At 41.8% G+C, this 24656-nt stretch overlaps 1 protein-coding gene across 4 annotated transcripts in view; it reads right to left on the bottom strand.

Moving 5' to 3' along the window:
• The window catches only part of lrrcc1 (leucine rich repeat and coiled-coil centrosomal protein 1), a 222160-nt gene that overhangs the window by 177591 nt on the left and 19913 nt on the right, over positions 1–24656 (bottom strand). For all 4 annotated transcript variants that reach the window (XM_068031666.1, XM_068031668.1, XM_068031667.1 and 1 more), the window contains 4 exons: positions 15248–15415; positions 12641–12810; positions 10771–10989; positions 8203–8369 (listed from right to left, as the gene is read on the bottom strand). In XM_068031666.1, coding sequence (XP_067887767.1) covers positions 8203–8369; positions 10771–10989; positions 12641–12810; positions 15248–15415 — 724 coding nt within the window. The remainder of the gene's footprint in view (positions 1–8202; positions 8370–10770; positions 10990–12640; positions 12811–15247; positions 15416–24656) is intronic.

The following is a 24656-nucleotide window of genomic DNA, read 5'->3' on the forward strand; positions in this document are numbered from 1 at the left end:
TTTGACCAGTAATGCAACTCCTCCACCCCTTTTACCTGCCTCTCTATTCCGCCTGAAGCATCGATATCCTGGGATATTTAGTGCCAATCATGCCCTTCCCTCAACCAAGTCTCAGTAATAGCAATAACATCATACTCCCAGGTACTAATCCAAGCCCTAAGTTCATCTGCCTTACCTACTACACTTCTTGCATTAAAACAAATGCACCTCAGACCACCAGTCCCTTTAAATTCCTCATCTGCTCCCTGCCTGCTCTTCCCCCTAGTCACACTGACTTCATTATCTAGTTCCTTACAGGCTTCTGTTACTACCTCCTTACTGTCAACTGACCTCCTCAATTGGTTCCCATCCCCCTGCCACATTAGTTTAAACCCTCCCCAACAGCGTTAGCAAAAGCACACCCAAGGACATTGGTTCCAGTCCGGCCCAGGTGTAGACCGTCCAATTTGTAATAGTCCCACCTCCCCCAGAACCGGTCCCAATGTCCCAAAAATCTGAACCCCTCCTTCCTGCACCATCTCTCAAGCCACGCATTCATCCTGACTATTCTTTCATTTTTACTCTGACTATCACGTGGCACTGGTAGCAATCCTGAGATTACTACCTCTGAGGTCCTACTTTTTAACTTGGCTCCTAACTCCCTAAACTCTGCTTGTCGGACCTCATCCCGTTTTTTACCTATATCATTGGTGCCTATGTGCACAACGACAACTGGCTGTTCACCCTCCCCCTTCAGAATGTTCTGCAGCCGATCTGAGACATCCCTGACCCGTGCACCTGGGAGGCAACATACCATTCGGGAGTCTCGTTTTCGACCACAGAACCGCCTATCTACTCCCCTTACAATCGAATCCCCTATGACTATCGCCCTTCCACTCTTTTTCCTGCCCTTCTGAACAGCAGAGCCAGCCACGGTGCCATGAACCTGGCTACTGCTGCCTTCCCCTGGTGAGCCATCTCCCTCAACAGTATCCAAAACGGTATACTTGTTTTGGAGGGAGATGACCGCAGGGGACTCCTGCGCTGCCTTCCTGCTCTTTCTCTGCCTTTTGGTCACCCATTCCCTTTCTCCCTCAGCAATCCTAATCTTCGGTGTGACCAATTCACTAAACGTGCTATCCACTGCTACCTTTCCCCTCTGCGCCCTTCTCCACCACTTAGAGGTCGATGTTGACCCTCCTGTGGGCTCACAGGTCATTGTAATGCTGCTGCCGGTACCTGAACCTCCCTCTTGCTCTGCTGCACCTCCTCTTCAATGGGGTCCTCGAACCCTGGATGAATGAGGCGTATGATAGGTGGCCTCTGTGGCCTTTCCCAGAGTTCAAGGCCTTCACTGCCAATGGCTACCACCTCCCCCACCCACCTCCCCCCCCCCCCCCACTAACCTGTCACATCTGACGATGCAGCCCAACGATGGGAGCTCACAAAATCCAACCCAATGTCTCTGTCTTTCAGCCATATGGGTAGGGAAGCTCCCAGGTTCAAGAGTCGATGTGTGCTGATTTATCTAATCACAGTTCATTGAGCGGTAGGAGCTACAATGGCACCTGAAAACTGCTGCCCTTCTTCCCAACCCCTTTCATACCTATCCTGACATATCTGTCCATAATTCCCCTTTGAGTGTGCCATCTTAGATTACTTTTCCCCTTCACTGTACGTCCATACCACTCTTCAAATGGTCTTAGATTTGCTTCTCACCCCTACCTTCATAACCCTCTCTGAGTGGACATTGGTATAGTTCGGTTTTGGTGAATCTAATCCCACCTGCAGAGTTTCTACCCCAGAACTTGTCCTAGTGTTCTACAAATTGGAAACACTCCCTTATACACTATATGTCAAGGCCTAATCTTTATTTCCCTATCTGGCCAAGCACACGGCACCAGAAATAACCCACGATTACTACTACTGAGGTTATGCTTTTTAATCTAATTCCCAATTTCTCAAGCTGTCTTTGCAACACCTTAATTCTGTTCTTCCTTTTACCATTGGTTCCAATGCGACATGTAAATTCAGCCTTCCTTTCCAGAATGTTCTCCCATCATTCAGTAACTTAGAATTTCATAGAATTTCACATAATTGACAGCACGGAAACAGTACATTTGATGCCGATGTTTATACTCCATATAATCCGCTAATTATTCTAATTACTTTTACCTATACCTACCCCACATCCCTCTATTCCCTTCTCTCTCTCATGTATACATCTAACCTCCCTTTAAATATGTCAAAGCTACTTTTTCAATCACTCCATGTGCCAATGAGTTGCACATTCACTCTACTCACTATGTAGAGAAATTCCTTCTGAATTCTTTATTCCATCTGCTATCTTATATTTATGGTCCTTGTTCGTTTTCACAAGTGGAAACAGTTTCTCCACATCCACCTTATTGAACCCCTTAATAATTTTAAAGATCTCTACTGGATCTTTTGCAGAGAATCTCAGCCTACTCAATCCTTTTTTGATAGTTGCGTCTTGCCTGATCCAAATGGTTGCTTCAGAACTCTAGGTCACTACTGCAGAAAGGGCAAGCAATCCCCATATAATACCCAATAATTAACACTTGCCTTTTCCCAACACTATCACTTCTTGCTCCAAGGTAAATACTTGCAACATGATGCTGTGGTGTTGCTTGTGATTTTCTGCTCCTGCTCAGGTTTGTATAATGAGGAGTATCTAGCTCTGCACATTCGTCATGCAACTTCAGACTCTCAGAAGTTTCCGGCACAATCTCTACCTGATCCCCCTTCCACACCCCACCTTCAATGTATAGTCACCTACTTCTGTCCACTAACCCTCTCTAGATGTGATCTGACCATCGCCTACATTGTGTTTAAGGAACCTTGCATCCTGCCACATTGTATGGAGAGTCTCGAACAGTTACCCAAGTTCAGTAGCTCAAACAACTTCAACTGATTGACAGTGTCCAAAAATTTCTACATTCTGCAAATTCAGTCAAATAATGATTTCCACAATCCTGCTGTACTAACTCATAGAATCATAGAATAATATAGCACAGAAGGTGGCCATACAGCCCATCGAGTCTGTGTCGGCTCTTTCGAAGATCAATATACTTAGTCCTACACCCCCACTCTTTCCCCATATCCCTACAATCTTTCCTCCTTCATTAACGAATGTAAAAATTAACATACCCAGTCATATCAAGCCAACTGCTAAATTTAGAGGCCAAACTCTGTATACTCACTCAGCTATCTTCTCACTTCACAGCCTCTCAGCTAAATTTTAACCCAATCTCTCTCATTTCCTTTTATAAATAACTTCATTTTTATTTCTAGTAAAATACTTCAAGGGTTGAAACAAGTTTGTCTTATTTCCTGATGTAGGACTAACATGGACTAATTTGATACATGGTTTTGAACACCAAGTATAGGATACATAGATATACTTTTTTGTAAATATGCCTATACATACTGCAGTTGTATTTAATACAGAACAAAATTTGCAGACATTGCAGTGTTAGTAAAGCACAGTTGTTTCATCAGTAGTACAATCGTAATGAATCATTGACAGAAGCTACACTCTTTATTCATAATTATGAATATAGCAAACAGTTTTGGGTTTAGTATGTAAAACTTTTATTTGTTTACTGCCCTTTCAGCCATTGTATCTACAATTTTGAAATGCTTTAAGTTCACATATAACTAGCTTGTTAATGCCTACAATTGATTATTACATGAAAGCATTTATTTGTCTACAAATTTAATACTTCATCAGTCATACATTTAGTCAGTCATCTGTTAAAAAATAAACAGAAACTAATGTAAATATTTTAAATGAGATAAAGTGCTTTTGGTGATAGGAACTCAATAAAGATCACAGTGAATTATAATCTGCTGCCATCCGAATAAACAATTCAAACAAACCTGCGCTTGGAAGTTTTGTAAATATACTTTCATGAAAAGAACATCAGTGAAGTGCAAGGGCAAGATCACAGCAAAAGTTTGTTAAAGAGAACGGGCTTAAAATATTGTCATTCAAAAGTAATCTGCAAACAAAGCAAATTGGATTTTGAACATTTGATTGCAAAACCGATTAATGCCACTGTCACCCCAAAAGAAAGCTTATAACTATAGCTGCAAGACAGAATGTTATTGGAGACTGTCTATCTTTAATCTCTGAATCAGCTATGAAACATTGGCAATAGACAACCCAATGATTATATGCCTACAATGAGATTTGCTTCATCAATATGCTGTTGGCAATCGATAGGCAATCTTGTCAAAGCAGGCTGAAAGGAACAGGGGAAGAGGAAAAAAGTCAAATATTTTCTCAAGCAGAAAAATTATCTTTAGAATTTTATGAAAAGGCCAAGACAGTGAAGTACATCAAAACTGCTCGAATAGATCATGCCATTTCATTTTCTGGCTCAGAGCAAACCACTTGCATATATATATATAGCAACTTTAATGTAGTAAAACATCGCAAGGCGTTGGACAAAATCGGACAAAAATTGACTGAACCAAAGGAGATAATAGAATTTTTTTTATTCCTTCATGTGGTGTCGCTGGCAAGGCCAGCATTTGTTGCTCACATCCTTAATTGCCTTTGAACAACTGCATGGCTTGCTAGGCCATTTCAGAGGGCAGTTAAGAGTCAACCACATTGCTGTGGGTCTGGAGTCACATGTTGGCCAGACCAGGTAAGGATTGCAGATTTCCTTCCCTAAAGGACAGTAGTGAACCAGATGGGTTTTTACAACAATTGATGATAGTTTCATGGCATCATTACTCAGACTAGTTTTCAATTCCAGATTTTTATTAATTAATTCAATTTAAATTCTACCAGCTGCCATGGTAGGATTTGACCCCGTGTCCCCAGGGCATTAGCCTGGGCCTCAGGATTACTAGTTCAGTGACATTACCACTACGCCACTGTCTCCCCCGCTTTGGTGACTAAAAGCTTAGTCAAATAGGTTGAAAGCAACATCTTAAATGAAGAGGCAAGTAGAGAGGTTAAAGGAAGGGATTTGCAGAGCTTTGGATCTAAACAATGAAAGGTACAGTCACCAATTGTAAGGCGAAAGGAATGGGGGAATACCTTGAAATCCCCAGGAGGAACTGAGGAGTCTTGAAGGTTGAAGGTCACAAGGATATGAGTGGTGAGGCCTTGGGGGGATTTGAACTCAAGAATGAAAAATTTTAAATCAAGGGGCTGAATTTTACCTTAGAGAGTTCCGAGGCGAGAAACTGGTGGGAAGTGGGTGGAGAAGTAAAATTATCAGGGCGGGCGGTGCGGGGGGCAGGGAGGGTAAGCGTGGAAAACCTTTTTCATTGGGTGTGTAGATGGTGGGAAGGAGTTTAGAGTCAATGGGAATAACGTTTGGGGGGGGGAGGGGGATGGTCGTTACTGCTAACTAATGTTTTTGGGCGGGGGGGGGGGGGGGGGGGGGGGTGGTGGCTGGTATAGGCCAAAAAAATTACTTTGGGCTGAATTTTACTGGTCCCTCAATGCTGCAGGTCGGGGCGCGGGGGCTGGTAAAATCCTGTGGGGAGAGGCCTGCCTCGACCCGCGAAGTCAAGAAGGGCCAGCTGTATATTACCGATGGCGGGGGGACCTTGGTTGCCCCCCACCCCCCGCCGTCGCCAGGCGGTGGCCCCTTCATATACATGTGAAAACTGTATCAAATGAGATGCAAATAAACTTATCTGCAGGCGGCAGCCGTCCCACAACGATATTACCGCTGCCATTTGTGCTACGCGTGTCTTCGGAACTCCACACGGAGTTCCAGGCGAGAATGTGGTGGGGAGGGGGGAAGCAATAGAATTCTCAGGGCAGGAGGGGTGGAGGAGTGGGGAAAACAATCTTTATTGGCTAATGGTGGGTGGGAAGGAGTTGAGGGTCAAAGGGAGCAAATTTTGGGGGGGGAAGTTCGGAACACTATTAAAGGTTTATTATGGGGGAAGAGTGTGATTAATGTTTAATTTACTCATGGGGGTTTGGGAGGGAAGGGTGGTGGGAGAAGTGATTTCTATTTGATATGACATTGTATTGTCAAGAGCGGGACCTTTACATTTTAAAAGGCTACTGAAGGGCTTACAGCCCTTTAAAAATGGCGCCAGCATTGGCGCGGATGCCCCCTTACATTATCGGGGGCGGCTGCTCCGACCCCTCTATGTAAATGAGCCCCCGCGCCTTATATTGTGGGGGCTCAGGGACAGCTCATCTGCATGGGATGCACGCCATTTTTACAGTGCACTGCCACAACCTCGTAAAATTCAGCCCTGTATGTGCACTGGGGAGGTTGGAGAGGAAATTGCAGGTGTGCACAAATCTTAATGTAAAGTTTCATTGACCCGGCACCTTTAAAATGGTAAATTTCATCTAAGGGCTGGAAGCCCTTTAAAAATGGTGTTGGTGCCTGAGCGGTGACGCCAGACACTGTTGCTGGGGACGCAGCGGCCGCCCCCTCTATGTCATCGGGGGTGACCACGCCGCCCCCTCTATTTAAAGGAGCTCCTGCACATAATATCGCGGGGGCTCAGCGGCAGCACTTACGTGTCAGAAGGCCGCCGCTTTCACAGTACGCTGCCGCGGAGCAGGGCACGCTGATAAAATTCAGTCCGAGGTGTAGGAACCAATTTAGGATAGTCAGCACAGCAGTGATGAGTGAATGCGACTTGGTGCAGATTAATATACCAGCAGTAAAGTTTTTGATGAGTTCAAGTTTACAGAGGGTGGAAGTTTCAAGGCCGGCCAGGAGAACATTGTAATAATGAAGGGAAAAATGGATTCATGAGGGTTTCAGCGGATGATAATGTTAAATGCATCTTCTGACCCTTGATGAGCACTGTCCTTGTTCCAATGAAGTAGCCCAGGTATGTTCTGTCCACAGAAAAAGTCCAATCTGGGCCAATTACCGCCCCATCAGCCTATTCTCAATCATTAGCAAAGTGATGGAAGGTGTCATCAACAGTGCTATTGAACAGCATTTACTAATCAGTAACCTGCTCACCGATGCTCAGTTTGGGTTCCGCCAGCACTACTAGGCTCAAGAACTCAGAACAGCTTTGGTCCAGACATGGACAAAAATGCTGAATTGCAGAGGTGAGTGCTTGCCCTTGTTATTGAGACAGACTTTGAGCTACTGTGTCATCAAGCAGCCTTTGTAAAATTGAAGTCAATGGGAATTAAAGGGAAGACTTTCCACTGGCTGGGGTCAAATCTCGCACAAAGGAAAATGGTTGTGGTTGTCATAGGCCCATAATCTCAGCCCCAGGACATCATTGCAGGAGTTCCTCAGGGCAATGTCCAAGGCCCAACCACCTTCAGCTGTTTCATCACTGGCCATCCTGCCAGAAGTGGAGGTGTTCACTGACAATTGCAGTGTTCAGTTCCATTTGCAACTCATGAGATAATAACGGATTATGCCCACATGCAGCAAGACCTGGACAATATTCAGGTTTGGGCTTTTAAGTGGGAAGTAACATTTATGTCATGTATGTGCCAAGCAATTATCATTTCCAAGAAGAGAAAAGTTAAACATCTACCCTTGACATTCAATGATATTATCATTTTCAAATCCCCCACCAACAACATCCTAGGGGTTACCATTGGTCAGAAACTTAACTGGACCAGCCATGTAAATACTGTGGCTACAAGGGCAAGTCAGAGGCTGTGTATTCTGTGCTGTTTAACTCACCTCCTGACTCCCCAAAACCTTTCCACCACCTACAAGGTACAAGTCACAACGCAATGGAATACTTTCCACTTGGGTGGTAGAGTGCAGCTCCAATACTCAAGGACAAAGCAGTTCAGTTGATTGGCACCCCATCCATCATCTTAAACATTCACTCTTTCCACAGCTGCCACAATGTGGCTCCAGTGTATGCCAGCAAGAAGATGCAATGAAGCAAAGTGCCAAGGCTTCCTAACAGTACCGCCCAAACCCGCGAGCTCTACCACTTAGAACGACAAGGGCAGCAGGCGCAAGGGAACACCATCATCTCCAAGTTCCTCTCCAAGGCACACACTAATTTGACTTGGAAGTATGCTCCCATCCCTTTATTGTCACTGGGTCAAAATCCTGCAGCTCTCTACCTAACAGTACTGTTGGAGTATCTTCACAACAAAGACTGTAGAAGTTCAAAAAGGCAACTCACCATCAGCTTCTCAAGGGATGGGCAATAAATGCTGGCCTCGCCAACAATGCCCACATCCTGCAAATGAATAAATTAAAAAAATACCTCTCAGATTTTTTGTTTATCAGTTGTCTGGAACTTCGTTGTTTGGAGGTTTCAGTCTTTGTTCGTCTAGTTTCTTTTTTGCGATTCTCTTTACAGCTCTCACTTTCACTCTCAGATGTATGATCAATATCGCGCTTTGCTTTTACTGTAGTTGAAGTAGCTGGAACCTTAAAAGCATGAAGTACATTTCTCCTGTTAAGTCAGGTTCCACAAAATATTGATTACTGAAAGCCAATTTAAGTAGAATTAGTCTTAATAGCCATGCAACTCTTTATTGCAAAAAATATTTCAGGTCACAGTGAAATCAATAGGAGCATAATGATTTATCATCAGCGATGTAAAACCTGTGGTATACTTGCCCAGAATGTTAATTTTGGAAGACAGTTTTTCTCCTACACTGATCCCTACAAGATTATGCTTTTAGCTAACACAACTAAATGCCTATGTTTTAACGCAGTTTGAAATTATTTAGTATTGTATTTAAGGACTTAGACAATTTTAAAATGTAAACAATGATTCTGACTTGCACTACTGTAAATGAGACACAAGATCCCATGGTAACAATAAAGTATACAAAATACCTGAATTACTAGTACTTCAATCTTAGGTTTAAACACACAACAAAATAACTGTTAGAAATAAAAACAAAAATTGCTGGAAATACTCAGCAGGTCTGGCAGCATCTGTGGAGAGAGAAGGAGAGTTAATGTTTCAGGTCAGTGTTCTGATGAAAGGTCACCAACCTGAACCGTTAACACTGCTTCTCTCTCCACAGATGCTGCCAGACCTGCTGAGTATTTCCAGCATTTTTTGTTTTTATTTCAGATTTCCAGCATCTGCAATATTTTGCTTTTAAAATAACTGTTAGCATGGTTAAACCCTGACAATGCCTGTTTTCTTACTATGGTTGCCTGAATCATTTTTTTTTACTATAAACTATTGTGTGTTGGGGTTCACAAGTCTGCCCAGTCACAGTGACACAGACATCAAATATGGCTACACTCATGGATGTATGGAACTTTAGAAATACCCCTCCTTTTTTTAAAGACAGCATTCCATTTTTATAGTATTTCATCTTTAAGAAAATAAGTTGCTCTTTAAAACATACAACTCTGGCCTTCTCTTATTTTCCTCAGACTAGGCTTCACACCTGATTACACCAAGAAAGCACGACCATGTCTATCAAGCCACACAGACGAACAGTTTAAAAATGCTGTTCCAGCAATCAAAGTACCATCTAATACTGTATTTTGAAAATGAGCGAAAAGAAAGCAACTCCCATTTAACCATATGGAAAATACTGTCTTTATTTTGTGTAGCTATTTATCACAATCATTAGGGTACAATTACATGACAGGTATCCATTTCAGACCTAATAGCACTTTAGGTGTACCTACACCACATGGACTGCAGTGGTTCAAGAAGACAGCTCACCACCGCCTTCTCAAGGGCAATTAGGGATGAGCAATAAATGCTGACCTGGCCAGCAACACTCGCATCCCATGAACAAATGTAAACAAGTCCCTGCTTACGGCATATGGAACCAGTGCACCCCAACTTATACTGTTGATACTGCATCACTCCCTAGTCAGGGAAAGCAGGCTTGTGTGCAGACATGCTTATGTGTGTATTCACAGTGCTTAGCTCACCAGCATCCAAACACAAGTAACATTTCTTTATGCTAGAAGAGTCGATAAAATACTTCCTAATAGTATAAGGGTTAATAATGATTTTTAAACACTTCCCACTGTCAGTTTGACTGCTGCAGAGCTTTGAAAAGTTTACAGTTACTACAGCCAAATGTAAAGCTAAAGTAATCCAAAACTACAATCAACAAAAATGCGAAGCATTAATGCATACGTCTGTGAAGCTGAACATGCTTAGAAATTCTATGCACAATATTCAGTCTTTACTCTCTGCTACTCTAATGAAGTTTCCTCACTACCGCATTTAAACAAAAATGCCTTCTGTTACAAAGCACATTTCCAGTTTCAGAAAATACAGGGAGTTCTACACATCATTGCAGTATTTTCCAGATGGGAATTTACAGTACTTTTAAGAGTTTTTTTATATTTTATTTTTACAAGCTTTGATTAATTAATGCTACCTTTGAATGCACACTCATCTGAAGTGATTTTAATATAAATTGAACCAGGTGTTAAAAGGTGGAGGGAGAAAAGAGAGATTGAATTTAGTTCAAAAGGGATACAATGAATGCTGTGTGCTACAAATCTAAATAGCAGTCAATATTTCAGTTTACATTTTTCCAGTACATGAATGATGCCTGGAAGTTTAAGATTTATTATTTATGTTCACTCACGAAAATCTCCCACATAAGAAATTTATTGCAAATAATATTAAAACATCACCTTCAACTATATGCATGATACTGTATACGCAACAATATTTACAACACCTGTAATTGTTACAAACACATATACAAAATTTTAATGTCAGTGAGCAATTTTTAAAAGAGTACTGCCTAGTCAGGCCATATAATTGCACATACATACTGCAATGCTAAACCAAAGACATTTCCTTTCGAGGTCATTCCTTTCCAATAATCACCTGCTGCAACAGTTGAGAAATCTGTCTTTCCAGCTTCTTTATTCTTATTTCATTGAACACATCAACAGTGCTGTGGCTCTTCGATTGCTCTACTTCTGCTGAAGAACTAGCCTCAGTGGCAGACATTGTTATTGTAGGTTCAGTTAATGTAGCACGATGGCGATACTGCGCAAGCACCTCATCAATCCGTGGAGTGATCACAGGTAGCTCCACCGAAGCCTATTTTTATTTATGAAAAGGGAAGTATGTAAATATATTAGATTTTACATTAAACTAAAGAAAAACAACTGTGTATGTGATTGGTTATTGCACCATCTACTGTACCACTGTACTGTCTACTTGTTTTCAAATCTAGAAGATTCTTGCAAGACCATCTGCCAAGTTAAAGTTCTATGTTAATGCCATTTGCGCATCCACAAATATTCCATACAATTTTCAAAATTTATAACATTCAGAGCATTTTTAAAACCATCAGAATTTTAAATGGCAGCTTATCTTTTGAATGTGTGCAATATTTTCTTGGACACTTCCAGTAAAACTACCTCATATAATTTTACCCTCATCCATGAACCTACATCCTTCCAATCTGTGATTGCCAAGTACCATTTCTGTCCAAAGCTTTGCTATTGAGAAATCACAGCACATCACCAAAGTTTTGACCTGCTTGCTCCCAATAAAAGCCAGTGCAACTACACTGATTCTCAGCTGCTCAAACCAGCATACACAAGCAATTGTCACAATCACAACAGTAGCTTGCAGCTTTCTATTTTGCAAACAGTAATCTTACAATTGTTCATTACACACATAATTTAGATTTTACATTTATTTATAATTTAGCTAAGTGGTTGAAAGATACAAGAAGGGGCTTAATTTACTGAAAAATAAACATTAAACCAAAATTCACAAACCTAATGATGAATGAAAAAAATCCATTGTTCGTTCTGATCTAGCATTTTCAAAGTGCAAAGCTTTTTTTTTTGCATTATCTAAAAAGATCTGTGTTCAAAAGATAGGATTTGAACTAACTTAAAAGGCACAATGATAGCTATCTACCTGAAAGTGTACAATTTTTTCTTTTTCCACAAACTAACACTCTTGGTTAAAAAGAATGCACTGCAGGTTGTGCCATTTAATCTGATACAAGTCAGAGCAAATACAATTAAGCATTTAAGATACTCCTGTGTATTGCACAATATTATGTAACATCATGTTAAAAAGATCACCCTCTTACCGTTGCTTTTTAAATTCATAAATCACTATTCTATAGAGCATAATTACTGAAGTCCACTGGACTGTTCTCACCTCATTTTCTGAGAACTAAGATATTTATAAATGACTTGGGATAACACTGGAATGCTGGACATCAATTCCCCATATCCACAACTGGTATTTCATTGTTTAAAAATATACAATTTCTGTTCATTGGGGATCCCTTGAACTGCAATTATCAGAGAGAATGGAAGTGCAGAAAAAATGAAATAGACAATTAAGATCATTTTCCAGACCTCTCATAATTATTGTACAGCTGTCTGCACCCTCAAAGATCAGGGCCACAGAGTAGAATTGTTCAAACTTTTTGTCTTCACGGACATTTAGATCCACAGCATGGAGCTTTGTGCACCACATATGAAGTTTAAAGCATGTTTTCATTAATGTACATTTATCTCAAGCTATGGATAGACAGATTTGGGTGTTCTAGGTGACAATACTAATGACAGCCCCTTCAAAACCTGAAAGTATACGAATTTAAATAAAAGAAGCAAACGAGTATTTAATTAGTTTAGGCTTCACGAACCAGACTGCCAGGAGTTGAATGCCAGAAACAGCTGACAGGCTGACCTAGAGAGTGAAAAAGTAACAAAGTACAAACCTTTTCTACATTTAGGCTGGAGTCTGATGATACCAAATACTCAAAGTAGTCTTCTAAACCTGGTAAATCCAAGGGTCCTCCTTCACTTGAATGGATAGGTTCACCAGATCGCTTTAGTCCATCTAGTACAGTCAGCTGAGTTAGAGATTGAAGCATTATTTCTCTGTAACCTGAAAAAGTTTGGAACAACTTTCAATTGTAATAGTTTACTTTTTATGTGAACCATTTTGCAGTAAGAAAAACAGCCTAAAAATAATATTAAATGAATACTCTGCATGGTCTTTTCCAGTTCTAATCTTATTTTTGTAGATATTTGTCTAAGTACTAATTTTAAAATGTTAGAAAGCCCTTTGGTTTGTTCTTTTTGGCATAAAATAACTTTTGTTACTGAAAATATAGGTAATGTCATATCCTATAACTGATTCATCAGGCAAGTTGTATGTTCATCTGTTACAGCTAGTAGAAAGTCACAAAAATGTTACTGTAATATAAAAAGATTGTGGGACATCAATGTATAATTTTTCTTTTGTTTAGTTTTAAATATAAGCATAAAAAGTTACAAATTTTAATGTACAACCAAAAACCATAAAAGTCACAGAAGGAACTTCTTTATATGCTGTAATGATTTAACATTTTTTATTCAAGTCCTAGCTCTCTCCCTTTACTTTAATTCAAAGGCCAACTATTCAGAATTCCATGGCCGGAATTTTACGCCGCCCCAGCGAGTCGGATGGTGGCGTGGGGGCAGCGTAAAATTGAGCGGCAGGCTCCGGGAGGCCTACTCGCCCCGATTCTGCCTCCAAACAAGTTTACGGAGGTCCAGCGGGGGAGCGGGGGGTGGGAAACGGCCCGCCCGAGGCCACTATCTAGCCAATCAGGAGTCTCTTGCCTTTTTACATCCATGTTCCACACATCATTCCCACCATCTACACCACAAGAGATCAGCTGCAGAGTATGATGTGCATAACAAAGGGACTGAACTTTGTCATTGTGGCCTTGTAATCAATAGCAGTTCCCTTTCTTTCTCCTATATCCCACATAATAATAGAATGATCAGAGCTGCCTGAGAACAGTGCCCGTTGAACTGGGTCCCAACAAAGTGCGGTGATGCTGCCACTGTGTCCTTTAAATGTCGTAACTACAAGACGCTTAAGTGGCCACTTAAGGGCCCTCACCCACCTCCATGGGTATTTTACCAGTGGCAAACAGGTGTGCCGGGGACGTGACAGGCCGCCCAGCGATAGCTGCTGGCCTTTCCGCGCCCGAGGGGGCATGGCAGGGTGCCCAATTGAGGGCCGCCGCCACTTCCCAACCCACCCCCAGGATCCAAAGCGCCCCCCCTTCCCCCAAACGACCACCCTAGCCTCACCGGGGCATGACCGATCCCCCTGGTGAGGCAACCCAAACTTACCCACGCTCTCGGCTCCATCAGGTCGGCTGGGCTGCAGTCCTAGCAGTGGCCACTGCTCCCGGTGGTGCTGCTGAGACTAAGAGCTGCCGGCCTGCTGACTGGCCATCAGCTCACCGAGGCGGGACCTCCTCCCTCAAGTGGGTGGAAGTCCCGCCTCGGACCAGTTAAAGCCTGGGGATCCGTAAAATACGGGACAGATCCCCAGGCTGGGCGGAAGCTACATTTGCGTCAGAGTCCGGCTCCTGTCCGCCCACTTTAAAATTCCGGCCCATGTGTCTATGCGTATGCGTGTGTACAAATTCTAAATGCACCTGCAGAAAGTTTGGAAGTAACCCCAATAATTGAACCAAGAATGTTGAGTTTAACAAAAAGACCAAAGTATATTTTTTATTTCTACGCTTGTTATATAAAATGATTTGAAATTATATTCTGTACATGTCATATATGTCACTGTATATGAAATCATGTCATATTCTGAAAGATGCTTCAATGTAAGCTCCAAAAACAGCTTAACAGAAGCAAAACAGTAAAGATGGATTTAAATTTCCACCTAAAAGCCTAGCAACATTAAAATATTATCTGCATGTTGCGATAAGTTGAGCGAAATACGTGAACTGAATACTGAATTAGCATTATATAAATCTAGCAGCATGCACACAGTCCCTTTGTTACAGATTAAGACTGAGAAGTAGTTAAGAATCACATATTGCTCTCATTTAAAATTATACCATCAAAACACCTGCAAATGGAGCTGACAGGCAGTAGCTATAGATATCAACAAATATGTAAGGATTTGTAACTGTTGTCAGAATAGCTTTGATACTTCTAATTGTCTCATGGATACATCTACATGTTTTTTTTTCTGTACAATTAACTAAGTAAGGCAGCTTATCTTGTGACCAGAGATCATGCTGTGGAGCCTTTGAGCTTCAGTATGTTGAAATAATAATACTCACTGAAAGCATGAGTGAAGGTCATGACGGAGCCTTTTAGCTAAGCTTAAAAGCCAGATAATTGTAATGATAGGTAGGGAGATTAAGAAGGGAGCTATCTAGAGAGTTGAGCTCACCTGACTGCAATGTGTGTATCTTGTGCAGCAAAGCATCCTTTGTAACTACGGTGTTGGCTGTAAATATGGAACATCTTTGGCATGTAGGGAATATAGTATTCCAAAATTTACATTGTTAATACCATACCTGGTGTTTGACATACTGGGTTGTCTTTCCCATCTTTTGTCAAATTAAGATCCGTTAAGAAGCTCAGGCCCACCGTGCATTGCAGCAGATGATTGAAGTTGCTAATGCAATTACTGTGAAGATCTATAAGACTTAACTTGTGACCAATACCATGAAGGTGCAAAAAGCCTGCAACACAAGAGGTAAGAAACAAAAATATTAGCATACAGAATCAAACAGGGTTGCAGCATACAAACAGGCCATTTGGCCCATCACATTTACTGTTTTGTGTTTTACTCCACAAGCAACTTAGTTTAATCCCATCCTGTTATTCCATTCCCATAACTTTTAATGTCCCTCTTGTTCAAGTGACTAATTCCCTTTTAAAAGCATTTATGGATGCCGCTTCAGTAATAACTTGCAGTAGCACCATTCCAGAAGTGTAACCCAGAGTATACACTTGTTTTGCAACCTAGTAACTACATACTTGAATAGATCCCACTGTTGGTTTTTGAGTTATCAACTAACATTTATGGTAACCATAATTCATCACAAACTGTCACTGAAATTGGTAGCCTCATAGAGGTTGTAAAGGAAGGTGATAGCAGAGATTGAAATTGCCATCATTATTGTGGAGACCAGGGAAAAATGCTTCTGGAACTGTGGTCTGAGGATCTTTGTTAGTGCAGACTAGAAGCAGCTTAACTGCTCTATCCTTGTTACACCTTATCTAGGAGAACAGCACGAACTGTAAACAAAATTGTACTGTACTCTATCCCCAACTAGCTTAATAATAATCACACAAATACAGTAGTATCATGAAAGCAGCTAATATTGAAAATCATTCACAGCAAATGATGTATTGCGGCTTTGGACTTGATAATAGAGCAAGAGAAAACATGGATGAACAAAACATTATTGTAGACACTTTAAAATAGAGTAAAACATGCACCCTCATGTCAAAAATGCTTGCACGGGCCATCAGTTGACATGTATTAATCATTGCAATTTTTTGTTACTTGTTCCTTCCAAGCTGCAACTGGAGTTCTCTGTAATAGTAGTTAGGGACTGTCTGGCCTCCTGTTGCCCAACTTGGTACGACCTCCAGATGCTACCTAAGAGAGGAACTAGCTACAAATTTAGCATTTTTGGACTGAAAGGACCCTGATATCGTGTTAGACAGGAGCTTGTACTTCTCTTTCGCAGGCTGCTACCTAGGCAGCGTGGCCCTGCCTCCTTCTTGCAACACATGGGTGTGGGGTTGGGGGGAGGGGGCTGTACAAAGAGGGATTCCATCTGTTCCTATCCAGAGGGTCAGAAGCGTCGTGTCTAAGGCTCCTGCTATGCTCTAGTTTCAGCCAGCCAACTCAGTGGGTGTGCTGTCAGTAATTCCGACTAGATGCTGGACACCCTGAGAAATGACGGCTTAGAGCCCAGCCACAGATTTGAGAGATCGGAAGATGGCACTCTGTCCAGCATGCCCACAAAAGCCTCAAGTTTGCAGATCCACTGAGGATTCACTAACAGATCCTAGTACCCTTGTGCTGAGGGACAGCTGCAATGTGTTTGGAGCGGCACATGCTTCACCTGATGTTGGTACTTAGGTTGGAGATGGATTGCCTTCACATGTTGGATGATTCGCCAGCATCCTCTTTTTCATTGCAGGTTCTAAGAGATCTGAATTTACAGTTCTTCAGCAAAGCATTAACCTCTCCTGTGCCCGCACTCGAGGACAATTGGTTCTGCTTTCATTTCCCAGTCCTCGGGTTCTGTGTACCTCACTCTGTGATTCCCTTAGTGCAAGTCTGCACAGCTGCCGAGTGCACGTCTCTGGGCTGGTGAATGACTTCGTTTGGTGAGCCTAAGAAGAGTTTTACTTAATTCATTTAATGCATGAAATTTGAATTAATTGGAAATATGCTAATTTATGTAAATATAAAATCCCAATGAACAGCCACAGTTTAAAACATTCATATTCATTAAATGCACACCAAAGCACAGAGTGGCTATTATACCAGCAAGTCTATTCAGGGACTAGCTGAGCCATACAAGAGATCCATGTTCAATCCCAGAGTTAGCTCATTTCAGTCAGGGTGGCTGTAGGGGCACTACACTTGGCCTAAGCACCTACGTTTGCGACAGAAGTATAGCCAGGGTTGACACTTCTGATCAGACTCAAGTTGAAAGTACAGGGAAGAATACCATCAGGTCTGCTGTGATAATTGCCAATGTCAGCAGGCTATTGTCACCCACCTAATTGCCTCCTGACAGTCACTATGAAGACACAGAGATCTATATAGAGGGTGTCTGGAGCTGTGAAACAGTATGCCAGCAAGTATTCAATGCCTTCAGGAGGGGAATGGGAAATTGAATGTGACAACAGAAAAAAAACACAAAGATGACTAAAAAGTGTTTCACACAGAGTCACATACTGGTAGCAAATGAAAATCAGTAGCAGATTTTTTTTTTAAACTTAACACAAATATAAATCTTAAGAGTACTAATTGACTGAACTGATCACTTCCAGTAAGCACATTTCCAAATCAAAATGATAACACAAGTCCAAGAGTAACAGCAGAAAATGCCAGAAATGCTCAGCAGGTCTGGCAGCATCGTGGAGAGAGAAACAGAAAGAAAATTTCATGTTGATGATCTTTCTTCAGACTGGAAAAAGTTAAGAGATGTAACAGGTTTCAAACAAGTGCAGAGGCAGGAAAAGGTAGGAAAAAACAAATGGGAAATTTGTGACAGGGTGGAAGGTATTCGAGATTTAAATGACAAAAGAGATGACAGTGCAAGGCAGAAAGCGATGGCAACAGGACAAGTTAAGAGACAAAAGATATGTCTAGAGGAGGTGTAAATATGAAAAGCAGAATACCAACAGGTGCCATCCAAAACCAAAATAAAAGAGGAAAAAAAAGGGGCAGAGGTTATGATCTCCAATGAACTAGTGCATGGTAGTCAATAGCCTATCCCCAGAAATGAAGACAGAGAAATTGAGGATGGCAAGAAAAGAATTGAAGATGGACCATGTGAAGGCAACGGAGGGGTGGAAATTGGAAATAAAGTTGATTAAATTATCTAGTTCGGGATGAGAGCAACAAACAGCACCAATACAGTCATTAATGTACCAGAAAGAGAGGTGAGGGAGGAGACCAGAGAAAGACTAGAGCAAAGATGTTCCATCTAATCCACGAAAAGGCATGCATAGCTAGGGCCTGTATGAGTTTCCATAACAACACCTTTTATTTGGAGCAAGTGAGTGGTGTCAAAGGAGAAGTTGCTCAATGTGAGAACGAGTTCAGCCAGGCAGAGGGTGGTGGTGGTGGATGGGAACTAGTGGAACTTCTTTGTTCAAGGAAGTGGAGCTCCCAGACGATCGGGTAGAGGGTGGAGGTGTCAAAATATTGGTTGTACATGGTGAAAGGAGACGGTCAGGACAAGGAAACAGGAAACTATTAAAGTGGTGAAGGGCATTTTAAGAGTTGGGAATGTAAGTGAGAAAGGACTGGACAAGGTGTGAATAAACAAAAGTCGAAATAGGAAGAAATCAGTTCTGTGGGGCATGAACAGGCTGAAATGATGGGTCTACCAGGGTAATTCAGTTTGTGGATCTTGGGAAGGAGGTAGAAGCGATTTGTTCAGGGGTTGAGGGTCTAGGAGATTGGAGGCCGTGGAGAGAAGATCTGCAGAGGAGATGAAGTCAGTGGCAGTCTTGGAAATGATGGACTGATGTTTGGTGGTGGGGTTATAGCCCAGTGGGAGGTACAAGGAGATGTCAGAGTTGGCATTCTGCCTTTGCTAGGTAGAGGTCAGTTCACCGAACAAAAACACCACCCTTGTCAGCAGGTTTGATGATAATGGTATGGCTTGGCCTAACAGAAAAGAGTTTGCAAGTTTTGAAGGAGATAGGCTAGAGAGTGTGAGGAGAACAGAGAAACAGGCTGTCAATGTCATGCTGAGAACAAGAATTCTGAAGATGAGAGAAAGGGTCCACTGTGCAGTGGGAAGTTTTTTGACAAAAGAAGTGGGCGCAGAGACAGAGGTGAAAGAAGAGCTCAGTGTCATGCCGAGCTCGAAATTCACTGACAAGAGGCGTAAAGGCATGAAGCCGAGGCCTTTGGTAACGACTGATCATTTGGGGTCAGAGAGGATACTGAAAACACAGTAAGATTGGAAGGAGGAATGGGTCAGAGAAAAGTGAAGGGTAGGAGCTGGAGCAGCATTGGTATCCCGAGTTGCTGAAGTTTATGATCCTTGACACCTGAAAAGAAGAAAAACAGTTTTTTGTTAAAGCACTGGACGAGGCGAAGGGTGAACTAGAAATGAGGATCAGGACGGCTTTGAGAGAGCATGAGTCAGTGCTGAGGAAGAAAGCGATCAAGAGCCACCCACATGTTGCAGCGCATGGTGTTGAGTGTGGATATCAGGAGGTGGCAAGCCCAGTGGTTTGAGAAACGCTGAATATTTTGGAGACATCTGGAATCGTGGGTGGATCCAAAACATGAAGGGTGGAATTTCAGTTTGAATTCCATGTGGAATAAGTTGGAGCTGAAGACACGTACTGATGAAACAGATGTGACTGTGACCTCATCTTTCAATTAGGCACTTTGCAACCTTCCACTCAACATAGAGTTCAACAATTTCAGGTCATAACCTTTGCCCCTTTTTTTTCCCCCTCAGTATTTCCAGCATTTTCTGATTTTATTTCAGATTTCCGGCATCCGCATTTTATTTTGTTTGTTTCATGGGATGTGGGCATCGCTGGCAAGGCCAGCATATGTGGCCCATCCCTAATTATCCTGGAGAAGGTGGCAGTGAGCTGTCTTCCTGAACCGCTGCAGTCCATCTGACGCGGGTACACCCTCAATGCTGTTAGGAAGGGAGTTCCAGCAAGGAATAGCGATATAGTTCCAAGTCAGGATGGTGTGTGGCTTGGAGGGGAACTTGTGGTGTTCCCACACATCTGCTGCTCTTGTCCTTCTAGGTGGTTGAGGTCACATGTTTGCAAGGCGCTGTCAAAGGAGGCGTAGTGAAAAGCTACTGTGCATCTTGTGGATGGTACACACTGTTGCCACTGTGCATCAGTGGTGGAGGGAATGAATGTTTAAGGTGGTGGATGGGGTGCCGAGCAAGCAGGCTGGTTTGTCCTGGATGATGGTGTCAAGCTTCCTGAGTGTTGCTGAAGCTGCACTCATCCAGGCAAGTGGAGAGTATTTCATCACACTCCTGACTTCTGACTTGTGGTGGACAGGCTTTTGCTTTCGTACAAGTCCAAGAGTACCAGACAGCAGAGCAAGAATGGAAACAGATATGAAAGCAGACACTCACTACTCACTGCAGCAGCATATGACAGGGTCTTCTCAGGATAATACATCAGTGTACCACATTCTTAAAATACTTTAAAATCTCATCTTTCACTGGGGAATAGGGCTGTGACTAGAAAGGTAAACAGCTATACATGTTCTGGTCACGCTCCAGAATTTAACCATTCTGGACAGGAGGCCACAGAGAACATGACAGAGTTCACAATTTTTGCAGAACTAAGCTTGTGATTATCCAATGGAGAACAAAGACCTCTGTCAATTCATAAGCTAGTACATTTATCACTGTTAGGTGGAAGAAGATATATTTGCCCATATATTACAGTCATCTCATTCAATAAGGGATAACTTTTTCAAGGGTTTTTACAGCGAGACAAATAGCATAAGAGTGGGAGTTCCCGTCATTTCATTTCTAATTGATTGCAGTCTGGGGGCGTACCCTCTGGAGAAGCGCAGAATCACCAACAGCAACTACTAGATTTCCACATTATTTTATGCATTTGTAGGTTCCAGCAGTTGGCAATGTCAGTAAAGACGGTGAACGCTCACAGTTTTGCTGTCACTACCATGACAAAATCCAGGCGAATATTCTCTCTCAATTGACAAAGTACAAACTTTCGCTTAGCAAACATGTGGATGAAACATCAGGGCACATATGCTCATCAGACCTGATAGTTCACGTTGTTCCTGGAACTAAGCAGTCTGGAGCCCTTTCCTGGGAGCCTGCACTACCCAGATATTCCATTGAGTCTGGCCCGTAAGAATTAAAGGAAAAAAACTTTTTGAGCAGCACAACGAATTAACAGTAGCTTGGAGCCCTAAAATTACCCAAAGGCAACAACCCAACCTTGCAAGATCCCTTGCTATATAGAAGGGGTCTGAACAACAATGAAACAACCAACCCACTTTTTCTGTTCTTGTGTTGTGTCCTTCTCTTCACATAATTCATATTTGGGCCAACTGCATATATAATTGGGTCCTAGCATTCAACACTCCTTGCCTACTTCCATTTATTTTCACTGTGAGCATTTACAGATGGACTAACATTATAAAAACTTAAATAGTTGCAAACTATATACAAACAATTTTGCACCTCAGTGGCATTATCTGAAAACACACCGCCAGCTTCCACATGTATGCTGACATTACCCAGCTCTACTGCACTATCACCTCTCAACTTCTCCTCTGCATTATCAGACTGCTAGTCCAAGATCAAGTTCTGGATGGGCCATAACGTTCTCCAATTAAACAGTGGGAAGACTGGTTGGCTATGCAAAATTCAAGAAACAGAATATAAAAGGCGGCCCACTTGCAGGACATAAATTATACACCACAGCTCATTGTGTTTCCTCTATTTCTTTGCAATCCTGTAAAATGGAGAGATGAATACCAATTCATTTCTCTTCCTGCAAATTAAATGATGCAGTCAGTACTATTAACCTGCACAACAAAAATGGTTGCATTGTGAGATTATGCTTGCTGTTTTAATATACTTCAACAGCCTTCCAATTAATCAGATCTGCAATCAATCCTCTACCCTTGTTTCTCCCTACAATTCTCCCAGGCAATCCTTCAAACCTGTTCTCTTCAACCACTACTTATGCTTAGTTTTATCAATCATTCCATTTGCCTAGCTGATCTAGGAGTCTTCGGAGAGCAAACTTTCGAGGCTGAAATGTATAACTGGCATAATGACTAATATGTGGCAGGTCTTTTTCCCTCCTGGTGGCAAAAAGTTAGAGTAAAAGGATACAGTCAAATCTCTATGCAGGCTTTAGTTATACTGGAGGACACAAAGAGGGAGCAGACCAGTAGCAATGTTAGCAGTGCATAACAGCCTTTCACATACATCAAGACACTGACAGTTTCCAGCAGTTCTGTAGGATCCTACACCAATAACTATCCTATATAAGGGAATTACAATGAAGTGAAATTAAAAATTAGGAAGCACAGGGAATTTTTTTTTTAAAGTCACATTAAATTCACTGGCAGAGAGAGAAGGGAAAAGGATTTTGTTGCTTCAAATTCTAGGACAATTATAAATGCTCACGTATAAGAACAGCAGGTTTTAGAAAATCTGAAATAAGAAAGTGAGAGAAAATAAACAGTAGAGAAATTCAAAATGGTAACAATTGATAAAGAACAGTTGGAAAACAGTGGGACTTAATCCATAAAAGACAGCCAATGTTACAACACTGGATGTGACAGGAAAGGAGATTAAATGGGCGGCAGAGATAGAATTTTGGGAATGAGCCAGAAAGAATGTCGAATACCAGAGCCAGAAAGTAACAAGATTTTAGGCATATGGGCAAAATAAATAGGCCATGCAACCAAGGACTCCGACAGATGTTCAAAATTGTTATTACATTCATCAGAACCAGAAAACAATGAGCTATAAGTTCTATATGCAGTCCCTCAACACTTATAGCAGGCGAGTTAGTACTTACACTAGCCATTTGCACCACATGTATTGGATGGTTTGAAGGGGTAGCACTATTCCTATTGAACATGACCGGCAAATCACGACTGAATAATTTAAACAAGACTGTATACAGTCTAACTAGCTGAGAATGGTCCCTCTGGTGCTGTAAGTTTCCATTTGTCACAATTTCATCAGAATTTGTCTCACCACTATTAAGTACATAAAGTAATTGGCCTTTTACAAGCTGCTAATTACTTGAACATATTTATTACAGCATATTAGTACATTCAGATTTTCTGTGCTATGAGTACAGTACTATGCTAGAAATAGTCATTTGGTAGTACAGAACTTGAGTATTGCTGAAAACAGAGACATTTTGTAAAAGCTTTTCATCTTGCACTCATCAGGACAATTCACAAGAATACCAATGTAAGGGAAAGCAACAAATTTATACTGTATGAGAAGAGAGTGCTGATTGGTTGGCAAGTCAACTCTGATTGGCAGAGGCGTTGCCATGGAGAATGCACCAGTTTACGGTGACAGTTAACTGCCAAGCATTGTCTGAAATTTAAACCAGGCAGCTTGACTCCAATTGGTCTAGGCATTGCCCTGAGCAATGAGCCCAGCGAATGGCTGTCACTTATTTTGTTTAGCTGAAATAGGTGCAATGTGTGTACATGTTCTTTCTGTCTGCAAAGAACAGAATAATATCTAGCATTGATGTACAAATTATCTGTACATAACATTCACCCTGTACAGGACCAATTAATGAATCAGCGTGGGATTATTGACTAAGCTGCAGGACCTTGGCATTATTTCTCCAGTAGAGCCGTCATCTCACTGCTTTGAAGAGATCTGCCACCCAACCATTGTCTGCTACCTGGAAGATGTGTATTAATATATGTAACTTCCAGTATGCGCAAATGCGGCGGACTGCGAGCCTAACTGACAATCTTAAATTGGTTGTCAGTGTAATTCCTAACACGCGGAGGATTATTTAGCAAATGTTTTGCAATCGCAGAATCACATCGAATGTTGGACACTGTGTTTTGAGTTTTGCAAGCATGGGCTGGTTGGTATGGTCTCAAATTTCCACTGGCCCTAGGTTCTGCCTACAAATTTACAAGTTTGTTTTTAAACTTCATGATTTAGTTAATCTTCAGTTGTACAGACTATGCAGAAATAGAATGCTGATTTTTCAAAAGAATGATTTAGAGACAGAGGGAGAAGGGAGAGAGAGAGAAAAAGCACACCAAGATTAATATTGTGCCATAACATGTATTCAGCATGTCTCAAAACATTTCACAATCAATGAACTATTTATGAAGTTCATTTTAAAAAATTCTTTCACGGGATGCGAGTGTCACTGGCTACTCCAGCATTTGTTGCCCATCCCCAAATGCACTTGAGAATGTGGTGATGAGCTGCCTTCTTGAACCGCTCCAGTCCCATCTGCTGCACGTACACCCACAGCGCGGTTAGGAAGGGAGTTCCAGGAATTTGACCCAGGACAGTCAAGGAATGGCGATATATTTCCAAGTCAGGATGGCGTGTGGCTTGGAGGGAAACTTGCAGGTGGTGGTGCTCCCATGCGCCTTCTGCCTTTGTCCTTCTAAGTGGTAGAGGTCGCAGGTTTGCAAGGTGCTTTCAAAGGAAGTGTGGTGAGTTGCTGCAATGCATCTTG

Source organism: Heterodontus francisci, chromosome 5 (assembly GCF_036365525.1).
Source record: "Heterodontus francisci isolate sHetFra1 chromosome 5, sHetFra1.hap1, whole genome shotgun sequence".
In the NCBI taxonomy this organism is placed as follows: domain Eukaryota; kingdom Metazoa; phylum Chordata; class Chondrichthyes; order Heterodontiformes; family Heterodontidae; genus Heterodontus; species Heterodontus francisci.